Source organism: Falco punctatus (genome assembly GCF_963210335.1).
Source record: "Falco punctatus genome assembly, chromosome: 9".
In the NCBI taxonomy this organism is placed as follows: Eukaryota; Metazoa; Chordata; class Aves; order Falconiformes; family Falconidae; genus Falco; species Falco punctatus.
The window spans coordinates 44,765,679-44,789,954 of record NC_137589.1 but is presented as its reverse complement, the minus strand read 5'-3'; the positions used below and the strand labels follow the sequence as shown (position 1 = coordinate 44,789,954).

Below are 24,276 nucleotides of genomic sequence, written 5' to 3'. Positions count from 1 at the left end.
AACATGAGCTCTTCACTAAGGTTTGCAGCAGCATTGATGATACCTCATTTCAAGTAGTTATTCTATGAAGAATGGCAATTAACTTTGCATTATCTCAAGCCTAAATATTCTGGCCCTTGGTTTGACTCAGCTGCCCTAAGGAGGCTCACTGCATCTCAAAGACGAGCTGAACAACGTGCACGGCGCATACAGCACTGTAAGGCTGGGCAAAATGCAAGACATATAAAGCAGTGGAGGCTGTCTCAGAACTCCAAAGGTTTTCCTTTCCCTTGGCCTGTATATTCAAATCCCCATCACTGCAGCAGTGTTGAAGAACAGCAGCTCTCCTCTTGTACCACAGAATAAGAACCGATGTCCACCAAGTTCACTGCCAGCCAAAGGCATGAGAGACTTCACTGGAGCAGGCCTACAGCAAGCACCAAGCTAGCCACTGCTACTCTCCTGACTTTGGATGTGGGAAGGGGAACACCCCCAGCTTCCCCTGCAGACACATTTGCAAACCAGGGCTCTGCTACAAACCACAGTCCTAGGATTTCACATTGCCAGGAGACACTCAGACAACTGTGCAAGACAAGTCAACGTTTCTGACGGCAGCGTCTAGTTTCTTCCCAGGCAAGTGACAAACCTGGCTTGCCCACACCTCGCCCCAGACACAGAAAGCCCCAACCGCAATAGCTGCTGCACCACAGGGCGTGCATAAAATTCACATAATCTCACAAAAGCCCTTTCACCCCTGTCAGACAGGATACACCTGCAATCAAAAGTACTGAAAAAGGCCAGGGTAAAACCCCCATGCATCAACTCCCAGCCTAAAGACAGTTGGTTAGTTAGTGCTGATGGTGGTGAGAATAAAGCAAACACAACGGTTTGGGGAGGGTCCAAAGGAAGAGAGGTGGGAGCGTCACACCTATTACCTGCTGCTGTTGCTGCTGCTGCCTCTGGAACCGTGGGGGAAGAGACTTCTGGTATTTGTTGAATTCTTGTGCTGGGGAGGGAGCTTCTCTGAGCTCCTCCTCACTGTTGCTTTGGGCTGCTGCTGCTGCTGGGGCAGGAGTCTCCTCTTCCAGATAGCCCACAGAGACATCCTGTGTGTGAAACTCAGCAGTTGCTGCAGAGAAGAAAACAAGCTTTGAAGAGCTGTGCTTGCACAGGGCTTGTGAGTGCACCACCACACCACAACACACACGGGTGTGGGCATGGCCTGACTGCATTACGTGGTTGAACTCAATTACAATCATATACAGTGCATCACACCCAATCTCCCTGATTTGCCTTGACAGCTCTAGAGGGCTAAAATACCTTATTTTAGTGACAAATTCCAAGACCCTCCTCTGCCATCAGCCTTCTGCTTAAGCACTGGGGGGAATAAAGTCCATTTCTCCTGTTACTCCTTAAACCTTAAGCACTTACTGATAACCCATTTTCTGATCTGTGGCCCATAAGTACTTTCTTAGTATCATCATCCAATCATAAGGAGATCAAGAGGCCTGTTCCAACAAGCTCTCTGCCAACACAGATGACTGAGCACGGATAAAGGCAACCAAAGAAGTCTACAGTTACTTTAATAGGATTTTTTTTTAAATGAACCTTCATCACCAATCCAAAATACTCTGCAGATTACAGGCAGCTGCTCTCTCAAGTGCAGCTGAAGTACCCTCTCAACACTCCCTCCCAGGAACTCTCCCACACTTCAGGTAAGAGATCAGCACAAGAGCAAAAAAGCAGTGTTTATAAGGTGAGGCAAGCGATGTTTCTGTACCTCTCCGGAAAGCGTGGCCATTCTCTTGCACAGCATTTTTCTCTGTGCTTGGGGGTCGCAGGTCTTCATTCTCTGTGTGTTTCTGTGTCTCCCCACTCTTCTGAGCCAGTTTGCATTTCTGATCAAGTTGCTTCAACTTTGCAGCACAGGCTGCCAGACGCTCCTCCCTGGCTCGCCGCTCCTCCTCCTCCCGCCGCCTCCTGGCTCTCTCGACAGCCTCAGAGATCTCGGAGTGCACAAACTTCTGTCTCAGTGGCACCTTTTCTTCTTTATCCTCGAGGGACTGCTGTCTGAGAATACTTCCCAGTGGGGGCTTCTGCCAAAGGAAAAACATCCCTCAATAAGCATGACCCACACATCTGTATCTTCAGCTTTGCAACCCAGGCCCAGAAAGTCCCCTCCCCTCTGCCCTCATGCACACAAATCCCCCTTTTGGTGGGGGGAGTTACTGCTATCTGGTTCAATAGCTCCATCTTCTCACTGTCTGACAACCCCACTGCTCTGGACTGGATTAAATTTCTTTTCTCTAGTGTGAGTGCTATGCAGATGTGTAGTAGGTTTGCATGGCAAGGTTTTGGTAGCAGGGAGGCTACATGGGTGGCTTCTGTGAGATGTCAGATGCTTCCCTCATGTCCAATGGAGCCAATGCCAGCCAGCTCCAAGACAGAAACACCGCTGGCCAAGGGCAAGCTAATCAGCAACAGTGGTAGCGCCTCTGTGATAGTATATTAAGAAGGCAAAAAAATCCATCTGCGCCAGCAGGAGAGAAGGAGACTATGCAAGAACAACTCTGCAGACGCCCAGGTCAGTGCAGGAGGCAGGAGATGCTCCAGGTGCCGGAGCAGAGATTCCCCTGCAGCTTGTGGTAAAGACCCTGGTGAGGCAGGCTGGCCCCTGCAGCCCCTGGAGGTTAACAGTGGAGCAGATATCCACCTGCAGCCCATGGAGGACTCCACAATGGAGCAGATGGATGCCCGAAGGTGGCTGTGACCCATGGGAAGCCCGTGCTGAAGCACGTTTGCTGGCAGGACTTGTGGACCCATGGAGAGAGGAGCACAGACTGGACCTGGTTTGCTGGCAGGACTTGTGACTCCGCAGGGAAGCCACGCTGAAGCAGCCTGTTCCTGAAGGACTGCACCCCGTGGAAGGGACCCATGCTGGAGCAGTGTGTGAAGAACTGCAGCCTGTGGGAAGGACTCATGTTGGAGGAGTTCATGGAAAACTGTCTCCCATGGGATGGGCCCCATGCTGGAGCAGCAGAAGAGTATGAGGAAGGAGTGGCAGAAACAATGTGTGATGAACTGACCATAACCCCTGTTCCACTGCACCACTTGGGAGGAGGAGGAGGTAGAGAATTAAATTAAGCCCAAGAAGAAGGGAGGGGTAGGGGGAAGTTGGTTTTCTAATTTGAATGGTAACAAATTAAACCGATTTTCCCCAAATCGAGTCTGTTTTGCCCATGACTGCAATTGCTGAGTGATCTCCCTGTCCTTATCTTAACACACAAGCCTTTTATTGTATTTCCTCTCCCCTGTCTGGTTGAGGAGGGGAGTGATGGAGCAGTTTTGGTGGGCACCTGGCATTCAGCCAGAGTCAAACCACAAGATTAATTCCTCTCCAGCTGGATACAAACTAAGAATTGAGAAATTCATCAGCATCCCGCTTTCAGTAAAACATCAAACTGGCCTCGAGGACAGTGATGCATCACACCCAGGCGCACAAGCCCACTTATGTGAGTTCAACCTACCTGGTATTCAGAAGCAGAGCTCCAGCCATTCACCTTCCTGGGAGGCTGCTGTGAATCCTGCACTTTCCGGACTGAGCGGGACAAACCAACTGAATCACCCCAATTCTTTCCTTCCTCCAAGGTGTGTTTGACATCTGCACTGTCTGCAGAGCTCAGGGACAACTGTCTTTGCCTTCTGGGATCCCAGTTGTTCCTGTCATAGAAACAGCTTTGCTACTTCCCTCAAAAAGCACTTGCAGTCTTATCGAGTGACAAAAGGCAACTAACTGTAACAGAAAAGAAAGACCAAAAACCCAAAAAAACACCAGAACAACCAATGTACATTCCCTCTTAAGGTACATAAGAGTTACCACCACTATTGTGCAGCAGGATAAAGGTGAGACACAGAAAGGGGAGGAAGAAAAAAGCCTGGCATCCAGGCACTCAGCCTCAAGGCTGACGCACATCCTTGAAGCCCTCTCAAACAATGACCAGTGGAATCAACAAAGTCACAGTATGAATCAGGGGGATCAAGCCTCAACATTTAGAACAAGTTTTAGAAAGATCCTGGTATTGTCTACTTTTACTGGAACAAATGTAGGTGCAAATACAGCCCTTCTTACCACTTCTGTCGTCCATCTTTAAGAGTTTCTTCCTCTTCCTCATCTTCACTGAATTTCAGTTTCTCAGAGTAATCCACTTCATCATGAATGCCTACAAAGGCAGGATTGGAGAAGGGATATAAGACAGGAAAGAAACAGGTCCCTTGTCCTGATAAAGCTTACGCCCACTCTGGCACTAAATCAGAGAGTGCACAGGCTTGGCATAAACTACTTGGAAAACCCAACATCCACTACAGGTACTGGAAACTATGTGAGTAGTGTGGACCCACAATGCTGAACGGTTAGGCTGGTCCCAGAAGAGGAGCCACAAGCAGTCTGGGAATGGGGGCTACAAATGAGGAGACAGCCATCAAGCTAGACCGTGTGTAACTGGATACTAAAGGCCATGACTGAAAAGGCAGGACTAACTCTTCTTCCCAGCAGCCACAGTGCTATCCCCCTGCTGTTTGGTGTTTTCAGCTTTTAGGAGTCTTCAGATCCAGTTCCTTGAGTACAGTGGATTGGAAAGATCAGAAGGATCCATTGTGTCATCATTTACACCAGCAGCAATTTCACAACTACACAGACCACTTTGCTTCCCCTCCTTTCTGGGGCAGTGAAACAGAGCCACCAGAATATTCTGGCTATTTCATGCTTCAGGGAGGAGTAACTCCTTTGCTTCACCTCCTAAGTTGTTGCTTGAAGCTACAGAATAGAAGCACTTTACCTGCCCATCCATCATCCGCATCAGTGTCTAGTTCATCTAGCCCCTTTAGGTTCTCCGCATTGATAATGGTGGGCCGGGGCGCTCTCTCTACTTGCTGCCGAACTGGACGCGTTAGGCGAGACAGGTTGAGCCTGTTCTCTTTTCTACAGGGAAATGCAAAGAAATGGTTAGAAATGGCAAACAGTAAAGATAAGAAAGTAGAGCTACGTTTGTAACAGTGAATCAGTCCTTTTCTACAATGCACTCATATAAAATGGCTCCAAGTTTCTCATCCTGCCCAGCAAAGCTTCTTTCCCTTGTCTACCTAGTACCCACTTCCCAGGGCCTACAGATCAGAGCTGCAGCTCTTCCAGCCCGGGATCACACACAACTACTTCTCATGTCCACCTACTCTTCAGACACACAGTGCTTATAGTCCTGCAATCTTTCAAATGCTGCTGTAGCTGGAGCAAAGCACTGCTCCTTTGGGTAAAACTCAGGTTTCCTCTGTGGCTGCCTGCAGCTTCACCCACACAACTGGATCCTTGGCCCAAATTCTTCTACAGTTTAAGGTCCATGTCACACCCTGAACCTGCCTCTCAATGGGACAGTCATGGCAGCCTTACCCATCCTGGTCATTCATCTGGTATTGTCTGAAAGGTACCCGGGGCTCAAGCCGAAGCTGAGGAAGGGGGAAAGACCCTCGGTCCAGCGATGCAGGGGTCTCAGATGGCTGTTGTGGACACATCTGGAACAAGGCAAAGCAGAATAGTCTGCTTTTTCTCCTTGCCACAGGAATGCTTACCCAGATTAGGTTACAACATGAGCATAGTAGCTACATCTGCACAAAGGGGAAACAAACATTTCACATCTGGCTGCCTAACAGGCCACGTGCTAATGGTTACCCTCTCCAGCTCTAGAGGGAAAGCAGCGACTTTTCCTTGGGCTGAGCAAGGCTGCGCTACACTAGTCTAGCATGGAAGAGTAAATGCACAACAGACGAAACCAAAAATAGCAAGAGAAGGATCCTTGAGCAAGCCCTGGGAACCAACTGAGAGTCCAGAAAACAAGTATCTCAGCTGACTCCTTGAACCCACACACACTTTATAACAAGCAAGGACATTACACAGCTACAGGGAAAGAGCAACTTACAAAAGCAGGTAGCATGTCATGGTATGTAGGTGGTTGGTAGACATTTCCCATGAACTGCGAAGCCCCTTTGCGGACAGGCTGAGCTGGGCGGAGAGACGGCTCCTTCGGATCGCTGGCACTCACTGAGGAGGGGGCTCCGTCTCCGGTGCTAGACGTCTTGCTGCCCAGCTCAGCAGGGGAGGCGGTCAGAGATGTGGCAGAGGTTATGTTCCTCCCACCGCCCTCCCTCCAACTGGTGACATCTGGAAAGGAGGTAGTAATTATGTTAATATTTGTGAATGCAAACAGTCACTCTGCCAGAAAGTCTTGAAACCTCAAATACTCTTGTCAAGCCCTAACTACACCAATCATGTGGAAAATCAGGGATGAAGGAAAATTTCCAAAGTGTTTGTTTTTCCAAGAGACTAGCAGCACCAGCCATCACTAAGTAATTGCTGCACCAGTGGTTATTTGACAATAACCCTAAATTCCAACCATCTCTGCTCCCCATTGCCACAGTCCGTAGTACCCTGCAGAATTAAGGCCAGTTAGATCACGTACAAAGAGAAGCCACATTACACCACCTGCTCATTTCACTTATGACTGCCCTAGCCCAGCAGGAGGGGGCCTGCTTTGCAACATCACAGAGCAATTTTTATTAAACAGTGTAGATGGCAGTCCATACTTGGCTCTCTGGACCACAGAACTCAGCCAGTGAACATCAACACTACATGCAAATCTGTGGTTATTTGCTAAGTAGCTTGACACATGAGCTCATAAGAAGATAAAAGGAAATGTAAGGATGGAATATCTGAAACTCCTGTGAACCGGCATCCCCCTGACCAAAACACAGTCTATGGGATTATGAACTGGGGTAAGGCAGAAAGACACAATCATTCCCTTACTCTGGGGGCGGAGGCTTGGTCCTGGCCCATACGACGGATCTAAGGCGCCCTTTTCTTTGCCAACCTTGTCTTGCTCGCCAGCTGCTTTCAGCGTTGGAAATTCCTCGGGAGAGAAGGATAACAGTCGGCTTGAGGCCCTTGAACCTGTCAGACAAGTAAGTGTGGGACTCAGAGATCTTTCCACTCTTTCAATTCCTTTATAAGATGAGCCTGGAAACGCGATTCCTGAGAATCTGGGCCTCCAGCATATTTAAACCCAAATTACTATCATACCAGCACCTCAGCTCACATCCAAAACACTCTTAGACGCTGTCACCAACACAACAACACATGTCCTAACCCAGTACTCCCACACTCTTTAACTTGGGATCTTCATTTAAATTCTCACGTTCAACGAAGTCAGACTGAACTTTCTCAGCTTCCAATTATTTTTGTAAAGTGCAAAATTCAGACTGAGGCAGAGATATACATTCTGCAAGATTGCTTATAGATGATACCCTGTTATCAAGTATTTGACATTTCTGTTCAGATTCTTCCTGCTCAGATCTCACTCTACCAGAGAAGTCTATTATTAAGATTTCTGGCAATATCCTCAGTGAAAGACCACAGATAAAGACCAACTGCTTTATGCTATATCCCACACTCCACCCTGCTGCAGCATTTTTAAGATGCAGATCACTGGCCAGATCAGGCCAGATTCATTTCCAGTCATCGGCAAGTTATTTTGCCGAGTCATCGGCCACCCTAGAATGACAGCTTTCTGTCCGTTTTAAAGATCTGTCAGTGACTGCAAAACAAAACACAGCAATTCTAAATCTGTTGGCAAGATAACACTGAATCAAAGGAAATTGCCAGCATCACTGCACTACTAAACATTTAAAAAATCACTTTTTTGAGAACTGTTTCTTGCTGTTACTTGGCTAATGATCTTTTTAAAAAGGCATTTCAGAATTACCGTGTTAGAAGTATCAGCAATGAGTACTGAAGACCTGACAGGAGATTCACATCTATCTTTACCCTTCCTAGCCCTAAGGAGTCAAGAAGGATTGCCTTCTTTAAGTCATTTTCACTTTCTAGAACTTGCATACTGCACAAGACCTCCCACCTGAAGATTTCTAGGGAAGGCACTGCAAATATTACACATAACATCTTCAAATACTTTGGTCAGATTAGACATTTCTCAAATACTTGACAAAATATACGAGATGTGCCAAGAGTTCTGATTTCTACTGCATTATTCTACTGAACCAGAATGTCAATAAGAGTATTAACAACATGTAAGTGTCCTCCAGGGGAGACTTCCACCCTCCAGGAAAGGCTGCACAATGCAGTGACTGTTAACGTGCAGGCATCAACAATTTGCACTCTAACACTAGGTAGCATATCACACCGATAAAAGTTCAGTTCATCTTTTTTTTCCTCCAAATGCCCCTTAATACAGAACACACAGTCATGGAGCAGTTCATGATTAATTTACCAGACAGCATTTCTTCAGGATACGCCCTCCAACAAAGATTTTACAGCAGCAATACCTAAACGACAGCAAAGAACGAAAGACTTTCCTCTTTGTCAATAAATTAGAAACTGCTGTATTAGCTTAGAAGGAAAACCAATTGTTCAATGCCACTGGAGAAGAGGTGCAAGAATGGGATGGCCTAAGAAGTCCTTTCTGCCAGATTTTTGATGCTTCTGTGATTCAATTACCTTCTAATTAAGCTGCTTTTAGCCACATATGCACTCTCTTCTTGGGTTGAGAACTCTACATTGTGTGACCTAGAATGAGTTTTCAGAGTCTTTAAGAACACTGTTAGACAATCAGCTTTCAAAACGACTACAGGAGGGCCACACAGCAACAGTCTCAAGAAAGTACCAAATAAGACACAGTCTTTGCACTGGCCACCAACCTCAGGCAAGCACAAGTCTCTGCTTTTAGCCTTTGAGAAATGCTCTCTCATTAAGGGACTCATTTAATTTAGGATGAACTTGTCCCCTCCATCTCTGCAATCTGCAGCTGTCTCAATTCTTTCAAATCTCTGCAATTTCACTCAACAATGGAATGGTTCCAGGTCTGTTCACATTGAAACAGTGGAACAGAGCTATTACTCTCACTATAGTTTTAATGATAGTACCCAGGGCAGCTGGAAACCACCTCCTGTGTGGAAATGGACGCATCTGAAGACAACTAAACTCCCAATTTATGTTAACACTGCTTCAAGATCCTCGGTCAGAGAGAAGCCACTAGCAGCACAGTTACTCAGGGAGACCTAATAGAAAGGCTTCAGCCAAGGTGTAAGCAAGTGCATGCTGCAACAGCTTCAACGCCACTTCCACCCCTGACATTGCAACACCCTTGGACCAAGGATGCTGCATACAGCCTTCTCGAGTATTATTACAACCTCACTTTTGACCACCTAATTAGGTGAAGCTCTCCATGCGGCTAGCCATGGAGATCTCTACATTTCTAGTCTCCAGTGTACTCTTCTCCTTTCTTCTTTTTGTCTACACCAATCTCTCCCCTCTCCTACTCTGTTTTCTGCACCTTCACTACATATTGCTCTGGGCTGACAGAAGATGCTTATGAGGAGGCAAATGTTTCCCTTCTTCAAAACCTTCACCTCCCAGAACTCCCTACTGCTTCCCAAGTGCATGAATCATCCTGGTTCAAGGTGGCAATGAGACACATTCTGTTCAAGCTATGTCTTGCACTAGCAGACCTGAACAGATGCAGTTGCATCATTCAAGCCAACACAATACACAGATTGAAAACAAGACTCGTAAAACCTCACTGCACTGTAAGCAAGACAGCTGTGTCCCATTCCACACCAGCCTAGACAGGGAGGGCAGGAAGAAATGGAGTCCATCCCATATCATGCCTTTCTGGGAGAAGCAGGCACATACCCAGCTCCACTTCTGTTTATCATACTCACCACCTTCTTGTCCTGCTGGCTTTCCATTCAGCTGTGCCCATGACTTTGGTCCACCTGGCACTGAATTTGTACTCTGAGAACAAAACAAAACACAAAAAAGCCCTGATGCCCACAGATCAGTGAAGTCTCGTAACTGTTTCTCATTTCCTGGCTGGCACCTGCTACAATTCAGACCTCTAGGTCACCCCAGATGTCACTAGATACCACAGGTCTCCCCATCTTCTTGTTGGGGCTAAAGTTAGCTGCTCCCAACTATGGTGTACTATGATGCTACAGCAAAAAAGTCCTCTCCTCTGTCCTGCCTCTGATCTCTCCTCTGCTCACCTTCACCAACTATTTTCTCAAACTATTCCATGTGACTTCCTCCCTCTAATCAAGCTTTCCCTTTGTTCTGTTGCATTTTCCCAAATCGTCCCTCTTAATCTTCCAGATTTGTTCCATGCTACACCTCAGCTTGAAGGCTACCCTACTTTCTCATGCATTAACCACTCTTCTCTTCAAAACAGAACTCCTGTCCTGATTTCCCTGAACCTCAAGGGCTGGGAATTTTTTTTTAAAGTAAAAGTGTGAATTCTGCAGCACAGAGGGGCCAGGTCCCTGCACTCTCTGTGGAAGCTTTCTTACTTGCCAGTAGCTTTCTCAGGTCCTGACACTGGCTACTTCTCCCACATGGCCAGATCTCTTATCAAGTCTCATCAGGCTGGAAGCAAGAGCTGGATCTGTTGTCACCAAGCTTGAATCAGACACTTGAATTAGACCCAAAGTAAAATAGTTTAGAAGCGCTAACCAACCATCCCACATTCCAGCCATTCTTTCTAGACTGAAGCTAGACTTTCTGCACATACTTGAAAGGTACAGAGGTAACATGCACAGAATTATACTCTAACTGCAGCACAGTCCTCCTGGGACACAGTAACTTTGAGTCAAGACAGCCAATTCTACAAGAATTGATTATACAGGAGCTGTTCTGTAAATTACAGTCTGCTGATTCTTGTGCAAGGCTATACGGATAATTAAAGAAAACCCTCAAGCTGTCTGGGGACAGGGAAAGCAGGGTGACAGTCACAGAAACCGCTTGCACCTACCTCCTGACTGATTGACTGTGTCGGCTTCTGTAAATTGGAGACAGATTTCTGCAAACCCTGCTGCGGCAGCGACTCCTGCAGCTGTGCAGCCGTCACACTGGAACTGAAAAGACACAGCAGAGGTGAGATCAAAGGGGACGGCAGGCAAGATGACAGACAACAACTGGCAATATAGCAACTGCTAAAAGATCAAGCAAAGACTGGCTGTACACTGGCATGGACAACAGAAAACTGATCACCGTGATGTCCAACGCACAGCACAGCAGTGCACAAACTGCTGCTGCTTGCCTGACAAAACTTAGCAAAGAGTAGTTCTACCTACCTCTTTTGGTCTGGCTGATCCTGCTTGTTTGCCCATCCTGTACCGTCCTTGGGTACTATAATGATGTTGGGGTCGTTTCCTTTGTTCTCAGACTTCAAGCTAGGCAAGTTTGCAGGAGGTGGCATGCGCCGGGCAGCAGCAACTTTCCCAAGACTCTGTAAGCCATGTCTAGGAATAACTAGTGAGAAAGGAACAACAGCAGGTCACAAAGGGCTATACCCAGCTAGATAAGTAACCTTAATTAGCATACGGTGGCTGGGTGCAGTTCCAACAGAACTGCATGACAAGCAGCACCACTGCTGCCATGTCTACGGGTCATCTCCCACAGGACCACAGCAAGGCAGTCATCTGTTGTAGCAGCTGGCTAACAGGCAGCCTCTTACAACACTTGCGAGGGAGAGAAATAACTCTCCCTAACAGAAAATGCGCACAGTCTTGCAGCTACTTGTGCAGATGCTTCTCTTTCACTTCACCAAAGAGAAGCAGCATCACCCTTTCGCAGCCTGGCGAAGCAGCCACCCAAGTCCCTCTCTTAGCAGACAGAATGGTAATCTAACCCAGGAGTCCCAAGGTCTAGATTTTCCAGCTCTGCCTACTAGATCATATTTATTGAGATGGTATTTTATCTTCTTGGGTTTTCTACCCGCCCACCAAATCAAGAGCCAGTCCAGGCAACATTTCCATTTTTCTGACCCCAGCATCTACTTTTGGTCGTATCACTGCTGCAAAACAAATACAGGTTCTTTCCCAGAGGCCTTCAGTCCTTGCCTCTCACCTCACACAAGGTCTGACCAACTTAGGACACTTCAGTCAGCTTAGCTGCCCCGTCTTAGCATAGCCTAAGGCCCTGTCTGGAAGGCTTTCACTTAAGTTTGCACCCTGGCCACTTTGCAGCAAGGGCACAGGCTAAAGGAAAGAGCCAACAATCCCCCATCTGTGTTACTGTAATTCCTCCATGTCCCTATGATAACAGCAGCACAAAGAATTGCAGACATTCTCTCTGAAGTCCAAGTGACACACAAGCTTAGACACCAGTACAAACAACTCTGCAACCCAGCTGCTTCCACTGGACATCCTGCCTATAGGACCAACAACCTAAATTAGCTCTGCAACAACACCACTCCTGAAGACACCAAAAGAAGCTCTCTGAAGGCATTTCTTACCTGTAGTTCTGATAGCTTCTATTGACTTTCCTTTATACTTATCAAACAGGCTGAGAGTCGAGTACTTGCTTTTCCCATCCTTTCCCTTGGTTATTTGCCCCAAACGATCGGACATTGCGATGAAATGTCATCTAGTAAGGAAATTTCTCTGCGCCGCTCCCGATCTGCCTTTTAACAAAAGAGAACCAGGGAAATACTGTTAAATGGATTATTTAGCCACAGACAAGTTAAAAGTAAAACACGCACAACTGCTAGAACTGCAGATATTGAGTGAGCTGACACACTAAGTTACAAGGTTTTAACTCCCTCCTCTTTAGTCACAAGAAGCTTGTGGGATTTAAGACTCAAACTGAAAAGAACTGCAGGAACACTTTCCACAGCACCATTTTTCTTCCTGCCACTCCAGTGCTGAAAAAGGTGAGCTTCTTGAAGTTTGAGAATACGAGAGGGTGGTCAACATAGTCCTTGCTTTAAAAGAGTAAGTCTAGCAATAAGCAGCTATACACAAGGATTCCTAAACATAAATGACAGAAAAGCACTGTATCTTATACCATGCCCTGGAATTTATCATTGGGTTTCCCACTGAAGCACTAGTAGCTGGGTTTATAATGTTTAGGATTATGGTTCCACACTAGCCAGTTAACAACCCGTACCAGCAATTAATGTTTTGAAAGTATCACTTGAAGGCAACAGAATTACTTCTCCAAATTCCCTTTTCCCATTTGATGCCCCTAACAGAGTTAAGGAGTCCAAAAAACCTGCCCACATGAAACCAGTTCAGACTCTTAAACCTATGGGTTCAGCAGTTCTACTATGAATCCTGAAAACATGTTATAAAAAAAAGATTATGATTCTCTGTTGCTGGCACCATTTTTAGCTATAAATATACTTTTCACAATGGATGTGGTTGGTTAATTTTTCCCTCTGATCTTTGCTGGCACGATTTGCTGTGATTAACACCCTTCACGAAGGCAGTCCCTTTGCTTTCGCTTGTTGGCTCTTGGGGCCTAGGACAAAGCTGAAACATGAGGAACACACACACTGTAGGTCAACTTTTATGTCAGAAAAGAAACTTCGCTTACTTTCCATGGAACTTTCATTTTCTCAAGCATAATTCTCTGTTCCAAATTTTCTCAAATCTAGAAGCTTAATCTAGCCTTTTTACATGCACTTTAGATTTCCAGTTTTCTTGTTGTGAAGCTTCCCAACCCTAAAACTGCTGGCAGTTTTACTATACCATCTGCTAGGTCCTACCTTAGGGTTGCAACTATCTGTTGGAGTAACAAAACACTATGTGTCTTGGACCTCCCACCCTTCACCCTTTCTGAAACTCATCCAGCTGAGAGCATGTTTCAAACACAGTCAGAAATTACTTTTCTGAAAGAAACTGTATCTGACCAGAGGCTACAACCTCCACCTGCAAGGTCTTATCAAACATCATTTGCAGATAAGAGGATTAGTCCATCACGCATTATGTACAAAATAAAAAGCACACACCACAAACATGCTGGATACAGCCAGCTTGAGAACGTACGGTGATCTGCAACTAGCCAAGTAAAGCCCATCTAAATGCTGCTGCCAGGGGCAAGTTTCTGACCGATAAACCCCATACCACGCAGCGTTTGCTCTTGCATCGCAGGATTTAAATCAGGCCTGGCAGGAGCAAGAAGCTGCAGACGCTGTGCTGGGCAGCAAGCAGCGTGGTCAGGGATAGAGGAAGAAAAGCATTTTCTGTCTCTCAGTAACAGCATCCACAGGATGCTCAGGACAAACGCCAGGCTCCACAAGAAGTCCCTCACAGCCACCTTTGCTGGACCACTGCACAGGGCTGCAGCACAAGGCTTGTGGAGGCAACAGGCCTGGCCAGCATTCTGGAGGGACCTCTTCCTGCGGAGCAGCAAACAGATCTTTCGCTCGTCTGGTTCAATCTTTGCTCAGATGTCACCCTGTGCCAAAGAAAACAATAGCTCCACCCTCACTTGCCCATTTCCACTGTATTTTATTAGTAGGACAGGCATAAAAGAGAAAGGGAGAAAAAAACCACTGATTAGCGCAGACTTGGCAGAAAAGCAGAAGCTGGACTGAGAACAACGACCTGTTTGAACTGGCACAGTTGTGGGGAGCCCCAGGGACCAGAGTGAATAACGGGTGCTGCATGCCAGCCCTCAGCTGTGTGGGCAGGAGCACAGCCACCTGCTTTTACAGGTACACCGAGCCTTGCAGTGGGAGTCTGGCTCAGGGTTTATCCAGACCACATCACCTCTGTACAGTTAGTACACGCACAATCCCAAGCAGTAAAATCCACTCTGAGATTTTTGAAAACCGAAATCAGAAAAAAAATCAGTGGGCATTGGAGGGGAAAAAACCCCCAAACCTACCACATCAGGTTCAGGAGTTAGCTGGTTAAAAGAAAATCCCCAAGTTCCTGAAAGTCAGCATGCAAACAGCACACAGGGTAACCGTGCCAAAGAGAAACCCTGACAACAGTTATGTAACTGGGTCTCAGCTGCCTCTTGATTACATTTTCTATCATTAAAAGGATGAGCGAGGAATAAACAACCACTTCAGAGCAAAGGAGCTTGTGGCCAGCAGGTCGAGGGAGGTTATCCTCCTGCTCTACTCAGCCCTGGTGAGGTCACATCTGGAGTACTGCGTCCAGTTCCAGGCTCCCCAGTTCAAGAGAGACAGGGAACTACTGGAGAAGGTCCAGCAGAAGCTATGAGGATGATGAGGGGACTGGAGCATCTCCCTTGCGACAAAAGGCTGAGATAGTTGGGCCTGTTCAGCCTGGAGAAGAGTAGTCTGAGAAGGGATCTTATCAATGTCTACTCCTCTTGAGTGTCAAGAGGATGGAGCCAGGTTCTTTCCAGTAGCGCCAAGCAACAGGACAAGGGGCAATGGGCACCAGCAGCAACACAGAAAGCTCCATCTGAATATGAGGAAAAAGTTTATTTTGAGGGCAACAGAGCACTAGAACAGGCTGCTCAGAGAGGTTGTGGAGTCTCCTTCTCCAGAGACGTTCAAAACCCATGTGGACATGATTCTGTGCAACCTGCTCTAGGTGACCCTGCTTTAGCAGAGGGTTGTACTAGATGATCTCCAGGTCCCTTCCAACCCTAACCAATCTGTGATTCTGTGACACATCGGGATGAAGCCCCTTGGCAAACTTTCTGGGACAGCCACAACTGCTATCACAGTAAGTGAAATGTATTTCAAACTCCTTCAACACTTTGAAGCTGAAAAAAAGAACACAGAAACAAAGCTCTGTTTATGTGTGCGTTCCAAAGGGGAAAACAAGTCCATGGAGAGATCCAGCAATTTCCATATGGTCACTGTGCAGAGCCTACAGCAGCACTGAGCCCAGCTGGAGCCATCCTGCAGGCAGAACCTTGCTGCTCATCCCTCCTGGCGGCAGCCAACTGCAGATCTGAAATAGTCCAGGGGTGTTACTGGCCAGGGGGATCTCTCAGCACCCAGGTCCCCTATAGCACTTCAGAGACGCCACAGAGCCCCCCAGAGCTGCCATGACACTGGACTACCCTCCCATCACACAGTCAAGCAGGGAATCCAGGCAAGAAACATCAAGGCCTTCCAGTCTTGCATAGCGCAAAGCCTTTTATGATAAAATAAAGTTCATTAAGAATTGAACTGCCAGCCCGCACACTTCTTATTAGGAGAGCTAGAAAGAAGGTGCATGCCAATGCTGACAACTGAAAACTGACAGCCTCGGCAGAGCCTCTGACCTGTGCTCAGGGTTACCATGTCCCATAGCTGACCCTGAAGGAAGCATTATCCCATTACAGAAGGGGGAAAAAAAATAATAATAAAAAAAATCAATTGCCAGCATTTCCACAAGGTTTCTCTCTGGGTTTGTAGAGGTCTTTGGGGGAACATTCACTATCAGTTTTAGCATGGAGCTATACTCTTCCGTTCTCAAGACTAGCAATGTCTCCTGTAATACCCAGGAACAGCACTGAAGTGCAAAACACTGAGTGTCTGAGAGGAATTAGCAAATACTGCAGTATGACCAGTTATATTAGAGACCCCAGAGTACAAATAACTGCACCAGAATCGCTTCCTGGGCAGAGAGCTCCGCTACCCTGGGGGTCTTCACGTCCACATCATGTTGCCCTGGATTTTATGTTTGGGTATTGACCCCGTCTACTGCATTTTAAAGGGATACATTCTAATCCATAGTGTAACAATGACATTTTAAGTGCCAGAGCATGCAACTCCCAAAGCTACAGCTGGGACCTACAGAGCACAGGAAGCCCGTCTTGCAATAAGAGCCATGTGAAAACCTTGAGTTACTGGCACTGGTAACAACTAGAAACCCCTGAGCTGAAAACACAGCCAAACGGAGAGACTCCTGACGAACGCAATTGCCTGCAAAGCTCTTTGTCAGTCTATTTATGAAGGAGGCTGGGCTGCTGGTATTTTATTCACAAGCCTTCAATGGATCTTGAATACCTGGAAGTTAGCCAGCCTTAATTGAGCAGGGCAAACAGATTTATGAAAGGTAACACACACACTAGAAGGAGTCACTTCAGCTACTCGCACACCACTGAGCACAATCACTCGAGGAAAGGACTCGAGACCACTGCAGACCTTCACTCCTTGCTCACTTCACAGCAGCAGTCACAAACACAAAACAAAGCAACCAGATGGAGATTAACGTGAAAAGACTTTTCTCCAGAAGCAGGAAGATTTTTGACATGAAATTTTATACAAATCGTTGAGAAATTCATAGGCTGCAGAAGCTGAACTGTGCTTTCAGAAAAGAGAAGTGTTTGGAGTTGCTGTTAAGCTGAAATCTACTGTGCTTTCTAACGTTACAAGTAATGTGAAACCTTTTTAAAAACAATAGTATAGTTTTACAGAAGATTAGTGATGCTCACTCTTCTTTAAATACATACAGTAAATTTTGCTGGTACTTCTCATAGCTGTCAACAGGGAGATATCACTACTTCTCATGGAACATATCCCACCAAGAATCACCTATCTGTGAAACAGCCACCATCTGCCTCAGCAATGAAAGACACCACTGGCTGCCCTCAGAAGAGCTCTGGTGAAATTGTGACCAGCTGCAATAGGAGCTTGGTGCCAAATGCACTTATATCTCATAGAGGCCCTGTTTGAAGAATCCTGTAGAAGCCCAGGGGTCATCAGATTAGTGGAGAAGGGAGCAGATGAGAATTCAGTTCCTAGAAGAAACTCCTTAGTAAAGAGGAACAACAGGAGAATATCAGCATTCAAGTATAAAGTCAACAGGATCAGTGCAGAAGAGCTGTGCTGCAGGCAGAGGCTGTAGCAAGAGTCTAGGCCACAAGAAACTGTTTGCTGTCATTCTACTGCATTGTTTCCAGAGAGAGCTGCCAAGGTTTGTTAGTACACCTGAAAAGGGGCCTACCGAGATCCTCAACGTGGCACCAAATCCTGTCAGACAGGGAGAAGCAAGTCAGCAGTCTGCAGTGCGGAGAAAAGATAGATACCCCACAGCCAATATCCTGATTCACAAGGGGGGACCCTTCTTGCCTAGCTGAATAGGTATATTTGCCCGTAACACTTTTTTTTTTTTAATTCTGCACAATTCCAGCTTCTCTCTGCATCTCCCATGAACCTTCTCTCCTTGTAAAACCAGGGAATGGGAGACCAGGATCACATCTCCCATGACTTATTACAGAGGTGTGCTGTTAGCCAAGTAATACTGTTGGAGGCTGTCTGCCAGAAGACTTGCCCACTGGCCAGCCCCATCATCAGGCCTCTCTCAGCCAAGCCAAGCCACCCTGGATTTGAGACATGCAGCAGGACCACGAAGAGGAGAGGCAGTCTTCTGAACAGTGTACCTATCATAAACTCTGTGGCGTGGAGCTCTACAAGCAGAGATAAAACATGACAACAGGGGGGCAGAAAGGGCATGACCTCACCTCCTTTTCTCAGCTCTGTCTTCACCAAGCTCACTTGTTGCCCCCTCTTATCCATGTACCAAAAGACTGGAAACACAACTACCGTTACTGAAACGCTGCACATTTCTAGAGGAAACAAGTATTCATAACCTCAAGCTTGGCCTGTAAATATAAAAGTCTCACCTCTCTGCTAAACAGCTTTCCCAGAGCTGGGAAGGCAGGCAGGAGCAGCCAGAAAGGGGGGATTTTAACTTGCTGTGAAACAGATAAAGCAGATTGGAGTCTGGAGAAGAGCTCAATTTTATTCATACAAAAACACGACCGAGTTCTGTGGTCCTTTCTGTAAGGGCTGGACAGACAATGCCACACCATGGAAAGGAGCCCTGACCTCCAGTAATTGAGGATGCAGACAAAGAAATACTTCATCCTGAGGATGCAAGACTATGGTACAGAGCAAAAAAAATCCAGTCAGAAAGCTGGTCCGCAGCCCACAGAAAGTACTCGCAAGATCCTGTGCTCATGAAACTCCCTCTCCTTTTCAAGCAGCAAAAACCCCAAGATGTGCAATTAATTCTCTCCTTGAAAGGAGGGTCCATCTTCAACAGCCCTCTGAAGAAATAAAGACAGTTTTCTGAAGAAATAAAGACAGTTTTCTGAAGAAATAAAGACAGTTTTCTGAAGAAATAAAGACAGTTTTCTGAAGAAATAAAGACAGTTTTCTGAAGAAATAAAGACAGTTTTCTGCCCATCTGCCCCATCATGCTGTAGAGAAGGAACTGATCTGCTGGTGCCAGCTTGTCAGGAAGGAATAACTGTATCCAGCCCAAGAGGAAGCGCTACAGGTCATTCATATCCCTCCAGAATCAATGACCAATTACTGCAGAGAGGCACCAAGGTATCCCACATGGAGCAACTTGGTAGCTCCAGCTATCAACAACGCACTTGTTACCCTCTCATCCAGGCCACAGAGGTTTTAAACGAGACAAGACCCAGCACAAATTGACTCTGACGCACCTATACATAAACCTTGCCAGGCTCAGTAGCTGTGGCCTCCTGTAGGCACTTCTGTGGCAAGACACAATAGAAATAAAGAAGCCTATTATTTGCTTTTTCACATTTTGGAGACAAAACTCACAGAGGATAGTGCAGCTCAGTTTAGCAAGAACCACCTGTGGTCTCAACAAATCCAGGCCCCAATTCTCTAGTGTAAGAGGAAAAGGAAGTGACCTAGTGATCTTCACAAGCTGCCTGCATAATTTAAATGCAAATCTTTACCCTTAGAGTTGTACTTACGCTCTGGCTCCTTCACAACCAAGTCCCAGACTTGAAGCACACTACCTACAGCCTCCAAGTTATTCTGCCTTCCCCTCGGCCCTGTTTGGGTTCCTCCTGCCTTCCCCTCTGCCCCACTCGGGTTCCTCCGAGATCTGAATGTCCATGGAGAATATGCGGATACACCTTGTTCCCTCAATGCCAAAGCAAGAGGCTGATCATGAGCAAGCAGTTTAAATCCAAATACAAAAGAAATCACTGGTATAATGCTCTGTTGGCAAAATCTGTTCAAAAAGCTCCTGGCAACATTCAACTAACTTAAGGTAAACTGGGCATTTGGGTATCTGAGCAACAGTAACAGACCACACATAGCTCATCGGGATCTCCTGATGGGTAACAGGGCCAGTACTATCAGTCCTACTTTACAGGCTGGATAAGGTAGAGGAACAGTTTGCTCAGCTAACACCACAGACAGCATTAGAAGTCCCAGAGCTCAGGTTTCTCCCCCAGCCACCTAAACTTGCCCTACCAAGACCCTCAAAGAAAATGTAGCTCTTGATCACAAAGCAGCAAGTTGTAAAGAGTCATCAAATGAGGAGGGAATGCATTACAGCAGCACCCACCACGTCTAGAACAACCTCTTCCAGTGGAAGAGATTGTCCACTGGCACAGAAAGCAGACCTAACCCTGTCACTGCTCCAGAGGGGCTCAAGAGGGCAGGAGGCACCCACACAAGCGCAAACTGTTGTCAGGCCAGTGCACCAGGCCTCAGGACAGTGCAAGGTAAAGATTCTTCCATCACTGACAACTAAAAGGACCACCACTGTGTTTTACGGTTGTGAAATTCCCTTAGTCCTACACTTCTGCCACACAGACTTTTGAAAATCATCACAGTGATGATACCCACGTAACCCAGGTGAGATACAGCAAGAGTTGCATAGCTGAAACACCTGTGCTGCCAGCTCCAGAACCCAAACCTAAGTCTCCGAATTGTTAGACGCAGCTCACCTTGGAGAGCCCTACACAGCCAGGGCAAGAAGAAGCGGAAGGACCATGACTGACTGCTGCCAGAGAACAGATGGATTCTGAGGAGTGCCCAGAGAAATTCTTCCAGTGAAGTCACTAAAACTTCACAAATCCTTCACCTGGTCCCAAGCTCAGCAACTTACTCCATCTCTTGGCAATAAACGTAGTTTTTGGAGCAAACAAGTCGAGAGGAGATCAGAGATGTCACAGCTCCAAAAAATGAAATCAGAGCAAAGCTTGCAGTCTTTCGGGTTAACAGTTCTTTTTTCAGGAATAGATACGATTCTTTCCACACAAATGCCATCAGCTGTTGAGTAAGCAGCTCTGTTTTCTCTGCAGTCTCAGGAAGGATCACACTGCAATCGGGAGGTGGGCGTTTACCTTGGGCAAATGAACCTCACTACCAGATTGGGGCTTTGGTAACACTGCTCCACATTCTCCAGCTGTCTGCTGACTGATTTCAGAGCCTCAGCCCCTACTCAGGTTATTGCCCTGATTTTGGCTGGGGTAGAGTTAAATTTCTTCTTAGTAGCTGTTGCAGTATTGTGTTTTGGATTTGGTGTGAGAACAATGTCAATGACACACTGATGTTTTCAGTTGCTGCTAGGTAATGTCAGGGACTTTTTGGTTTCTCAAGCCTTGCTAGCCAGAAGGCTGGAGGGACACAAGAAATGGGGAGGGGATACAGCCAGGAGAGCTGACCTGAACTAGCCAAAGAGGTATTCCATACCATGGGACATCACGGAATACAAACAGGGGCCTGCTGATCGTTGCTCAAGGACTGGCTGGGGAGCAATTATATTGTGCACCACTTGTTTTCTCCCTTCCCTTTGGATTTTGTTCTTCTCCCCTTCTCCTTCCTTTTCATTATAACTGTTAAAATTTTTATTATTGAGTTTTTTATTTCAACTATTAAATTGTTCTTATCTCAACCCCTGTGTTTTACATTCCTTTCCAGTTCCCCTCCCCAACCCTCTGGGTGAGGGGGGGAGCGAGCAAGCAGCATGGCACTTAGTTACCAGCTGGTGTTAAACCACGACAGTTACGCGCAGAAGGTTACCTATATGAAGAAAAAGACTAGAGATAAAACCCAATGATACTAATCAGCAAATGCCAATCCCTCACTGCACACAGAAGGGAGAGGTTCCTGTACACCCCTGCAGAGCAGAACCCTCACGTCCTGTTCCTCCCCAAGGCGCTGATGGGAGCTCCTCCAGCAGGCACCTTTACAGCCAGACAGGCCAGCACCAGCACACACACTGCAGGGTACAAAGCTGCCCTGGCAAGAGCTGAATACATCATTCTCTACCAGATTTCTCCGATTTCCCACAGCCACCAAGACTGACACAGCCGGTTCAAACCATTAGGAAGATTACAAGCATTTCAGACAAGCCTGCAGTTCATAAACACTGCAGATGCTGAAGCTTCCAAGGAAGTATTCCTCTAGGTTCCTCAATTTCAACAACACTAGGGCAATGCAGCATTGCACAGCAATTCTTCTTACAGGAAGCCTATTCAGAGCAGCCATTTGCGCTACACATGAATGCCAAGGATGCTAACAGGAATCTGATGGGAAAAAGACACAGGCACAAGGTGGCAAGAAACCATGTTACATGCGGTGTGATTCGGTATTCTGAAGAAAGGAGCTTTAGAGAGCTTTAGGTAGCTTTAGCTTTTCTGGAGAGCTAAAAAACTCAGACTATGCACAGGACATCTGGACTAGACAGGAAGTGAAAACATTTCACAGATGCTTTAATTTACATAGATATTTACAGTGGGTAACTGACAAGGTGTGTAAGCATCATCACTTCTATTTTGCAAATAGGAAAATGACACCACAGGACTCTGCAGCCGTGCTGAGTGGCAGAGCAAGAAACAGACCCTTCATCTCCCGCTTGCTGGAGCTGGAAACCACCCTCTGAATCACACCACTTTCCTAACGCTGTGGGGCCAGCAGCAGCATGAAGAAGCCTTGCTCCAGAGGAGTTCTGGAGGAACAGGTCTGCATGCTGGGACAGGGAATGCCACGATCACCTCCTAAATGAACCATCCCATACACCGTTTTCACTGCAACAGGATCACAGGCACCACTAAAGCCAACATTTTGCTCAGATGCAGAAGACAAACAACATAATAACATTCAGATCTCATGAATTTGCTAAGTGAAGGTCTGCGAAGTTTCAACTGCTAGGTGGGAGCTTGATTTTTTGGTTATTTCAGTAAAAGATAAAACCATACTTCATACTATTCCAGCCACGAAGAAGCTGGAGAGGTTTCTTGAGCACCTCCCTACTCCCCTGCCTGCTTCACAGCCCACTCCAAACTCTGAACAAGAGCACTCAAGGCTTTTGTACGGGCTCCCAGCCCACATACAGGTAGGAACAGTTGAAGAACCTACCCCACAGCAGAACTCTTCCAAAAAAATCACCATATTCCCACACAAGAAGTGCCTGGGGGAGGCAAAGTCCCCATGCAAACTCTTCAAACCTGTCTCTATTCACTCCCTGCAGCACCATCACTACAATTCCTGTCTAAAATGTCTCAACAGCTACCCAAGGAGGATTCCTCCACCAAATCTCTTCCATCAGGGTGCTAACTCTGCAAATAGTACACAGTTTACCCCTCTGAAGTGCTACTCACGTGAAATACAAAGGCTACTGAGGATGTTCCCAACAGCTAACTGAAGCCCTGTGGACATCTGAAGTACTACAGTCCAACGGAGTGGTCCTCTTGGCCGGATCCCAGGGTGCTCTTAGCAAGTCCTTGCTTTCTGCCTGGTATTTTTCCTGTATTTCTCTGCACTTCAGACTGGCTCACCTTCAGCTCCTCTTTCACTTTTGCTTGTTTACTACCCTCTTCCCTTTCACTCAAGGTATGATAGGTTTCACCAGTTCTCCACAAATTAATATCCATAGTCTCTTAAAGATGTAACTTTGAACTCTCTTGCCCCTTCCGGTTTACCAGTACTTTCCTGGAAACTGAGGTGTTCAGAACCAAAATACAGACGCTGCGTTTTGGCTGTAAGTACAAAGACCTCCTGCAGAACAGCACATACGCCTTTTAACACCTCAAAACCACCTTCTGTCCTCACAGATCCCACTGCACTGCAAGTCAAGCAGCTTCACAACCAATCAATGCCAGAGGTAAATAGAGACCAACCTCCAGTTCACTTCAATTATGGTCCCAATCCTCCCAGACCAAAAAATAATAAAAAAACTGTATCAGGATTTTCAGCTATACACATCCAAACAGCTCTGCTCCAAAATAAATGGCTCAACCTCAAGTTTCTTAGTTAGTTCTGCACAGGACACACATGTGCACACAGAGAACTTCCTGAGTACTAGTAGTACAAGTTACAAACTAAAAATCAGTCCAAGCTACATTTCAGTGACGCTTAACATTGTAATACCACCTGCTTTAGCCCCATTTTTTCTTCCTGTGAACAACCCTTCAACCAAACTAGATGGGTTTTGCACGTGTGTGCAAAACCCCCTTCAGAGAATGCTTTTCAGGAGCACATTGTCATGAAAGTCACTTAATGTCAGCAGTTAGAAAAAGATGTTCTGCAAAGTAGCAAGCTGCACCTCCTCAGGCTTTACCTGTTCACTGTGCTTTCACCTCATTGTCTGATACCTGACAGTATTTCTTCTGTTCCAAATGACAAACTAGTGATAAAGAGCTATGAAATTATCGACCTATTAGGAGAATGAGTCAGTGCCAACTGAAAAACAAAACCCACTTACAAG

General features: G+C 46.4%; 1 protein-coding gene across 17 annotated transcripts in view; it reads right to left on the bottom strand.

Annotated features, from left to right (window-relative positions):
- Positions 1-24,276, bottom strand: part of PRRC2B (proline rich coiled-coil 2B) — a 53,437-nt gene that overhangs the window by 25,451 nt on the left and 3,710 nt on the right. For 15 of the 17 annotated variants that reach the window (XR_013930544.1, XR_013930545.1, XM_080402937.1 and 12 more), the window contains exons 2-13: positions 12,327-12,494; positions 11,164-11,341; positions 10,842-10,944; positions 9,757-9,829; positions 6,830-6,973; positions 5,946-6,187; positions 5,420-5,541; positions 4,815-4,957; positions 4,109-4,199; positions 3,507-3,699; positions 1,760-2,075; positions 915-1,108 (exon numbers count right to left, since the gene is read on the bottom strand). Coding sequence is in view for 15 of the 17 variants with exons in the window: in XM_080402937.1 (XP_080259063.1) it covers positions 915-1,108; positions 1,760-2,075; positions 3,507-3,699; positions 4,109-4,199; positions 4,815-4,957; positions 5,420-5,541; positions 5,946-6,187; positions 6,830-6,973; positions 9,757-9,829; positions 10,842-10,944; positions 11,164-11,341; positions 12,327-12,441 (1,914 nt within the window). In the remaining 2 variants the exon portion in view is untranslated. The remainder of the gene's footprint in view (positions 1-914; positions 1,109-1,759; positions 2,076-3,506; positions 3,700-4,108; positions 4,200-4,814; positions 4,958-5,419; positions 5,542-5,945; positions 6,188-6,829; positions 6,974-9,756; positions 9,830-10,841; positions 10,945-11,163; positions 11,342-12,326; positions 12,495-24,276) is intronic. The other 2 variants (XM_080402941.1, XM_080402942.1) reach the window with 1 other exon arrangement.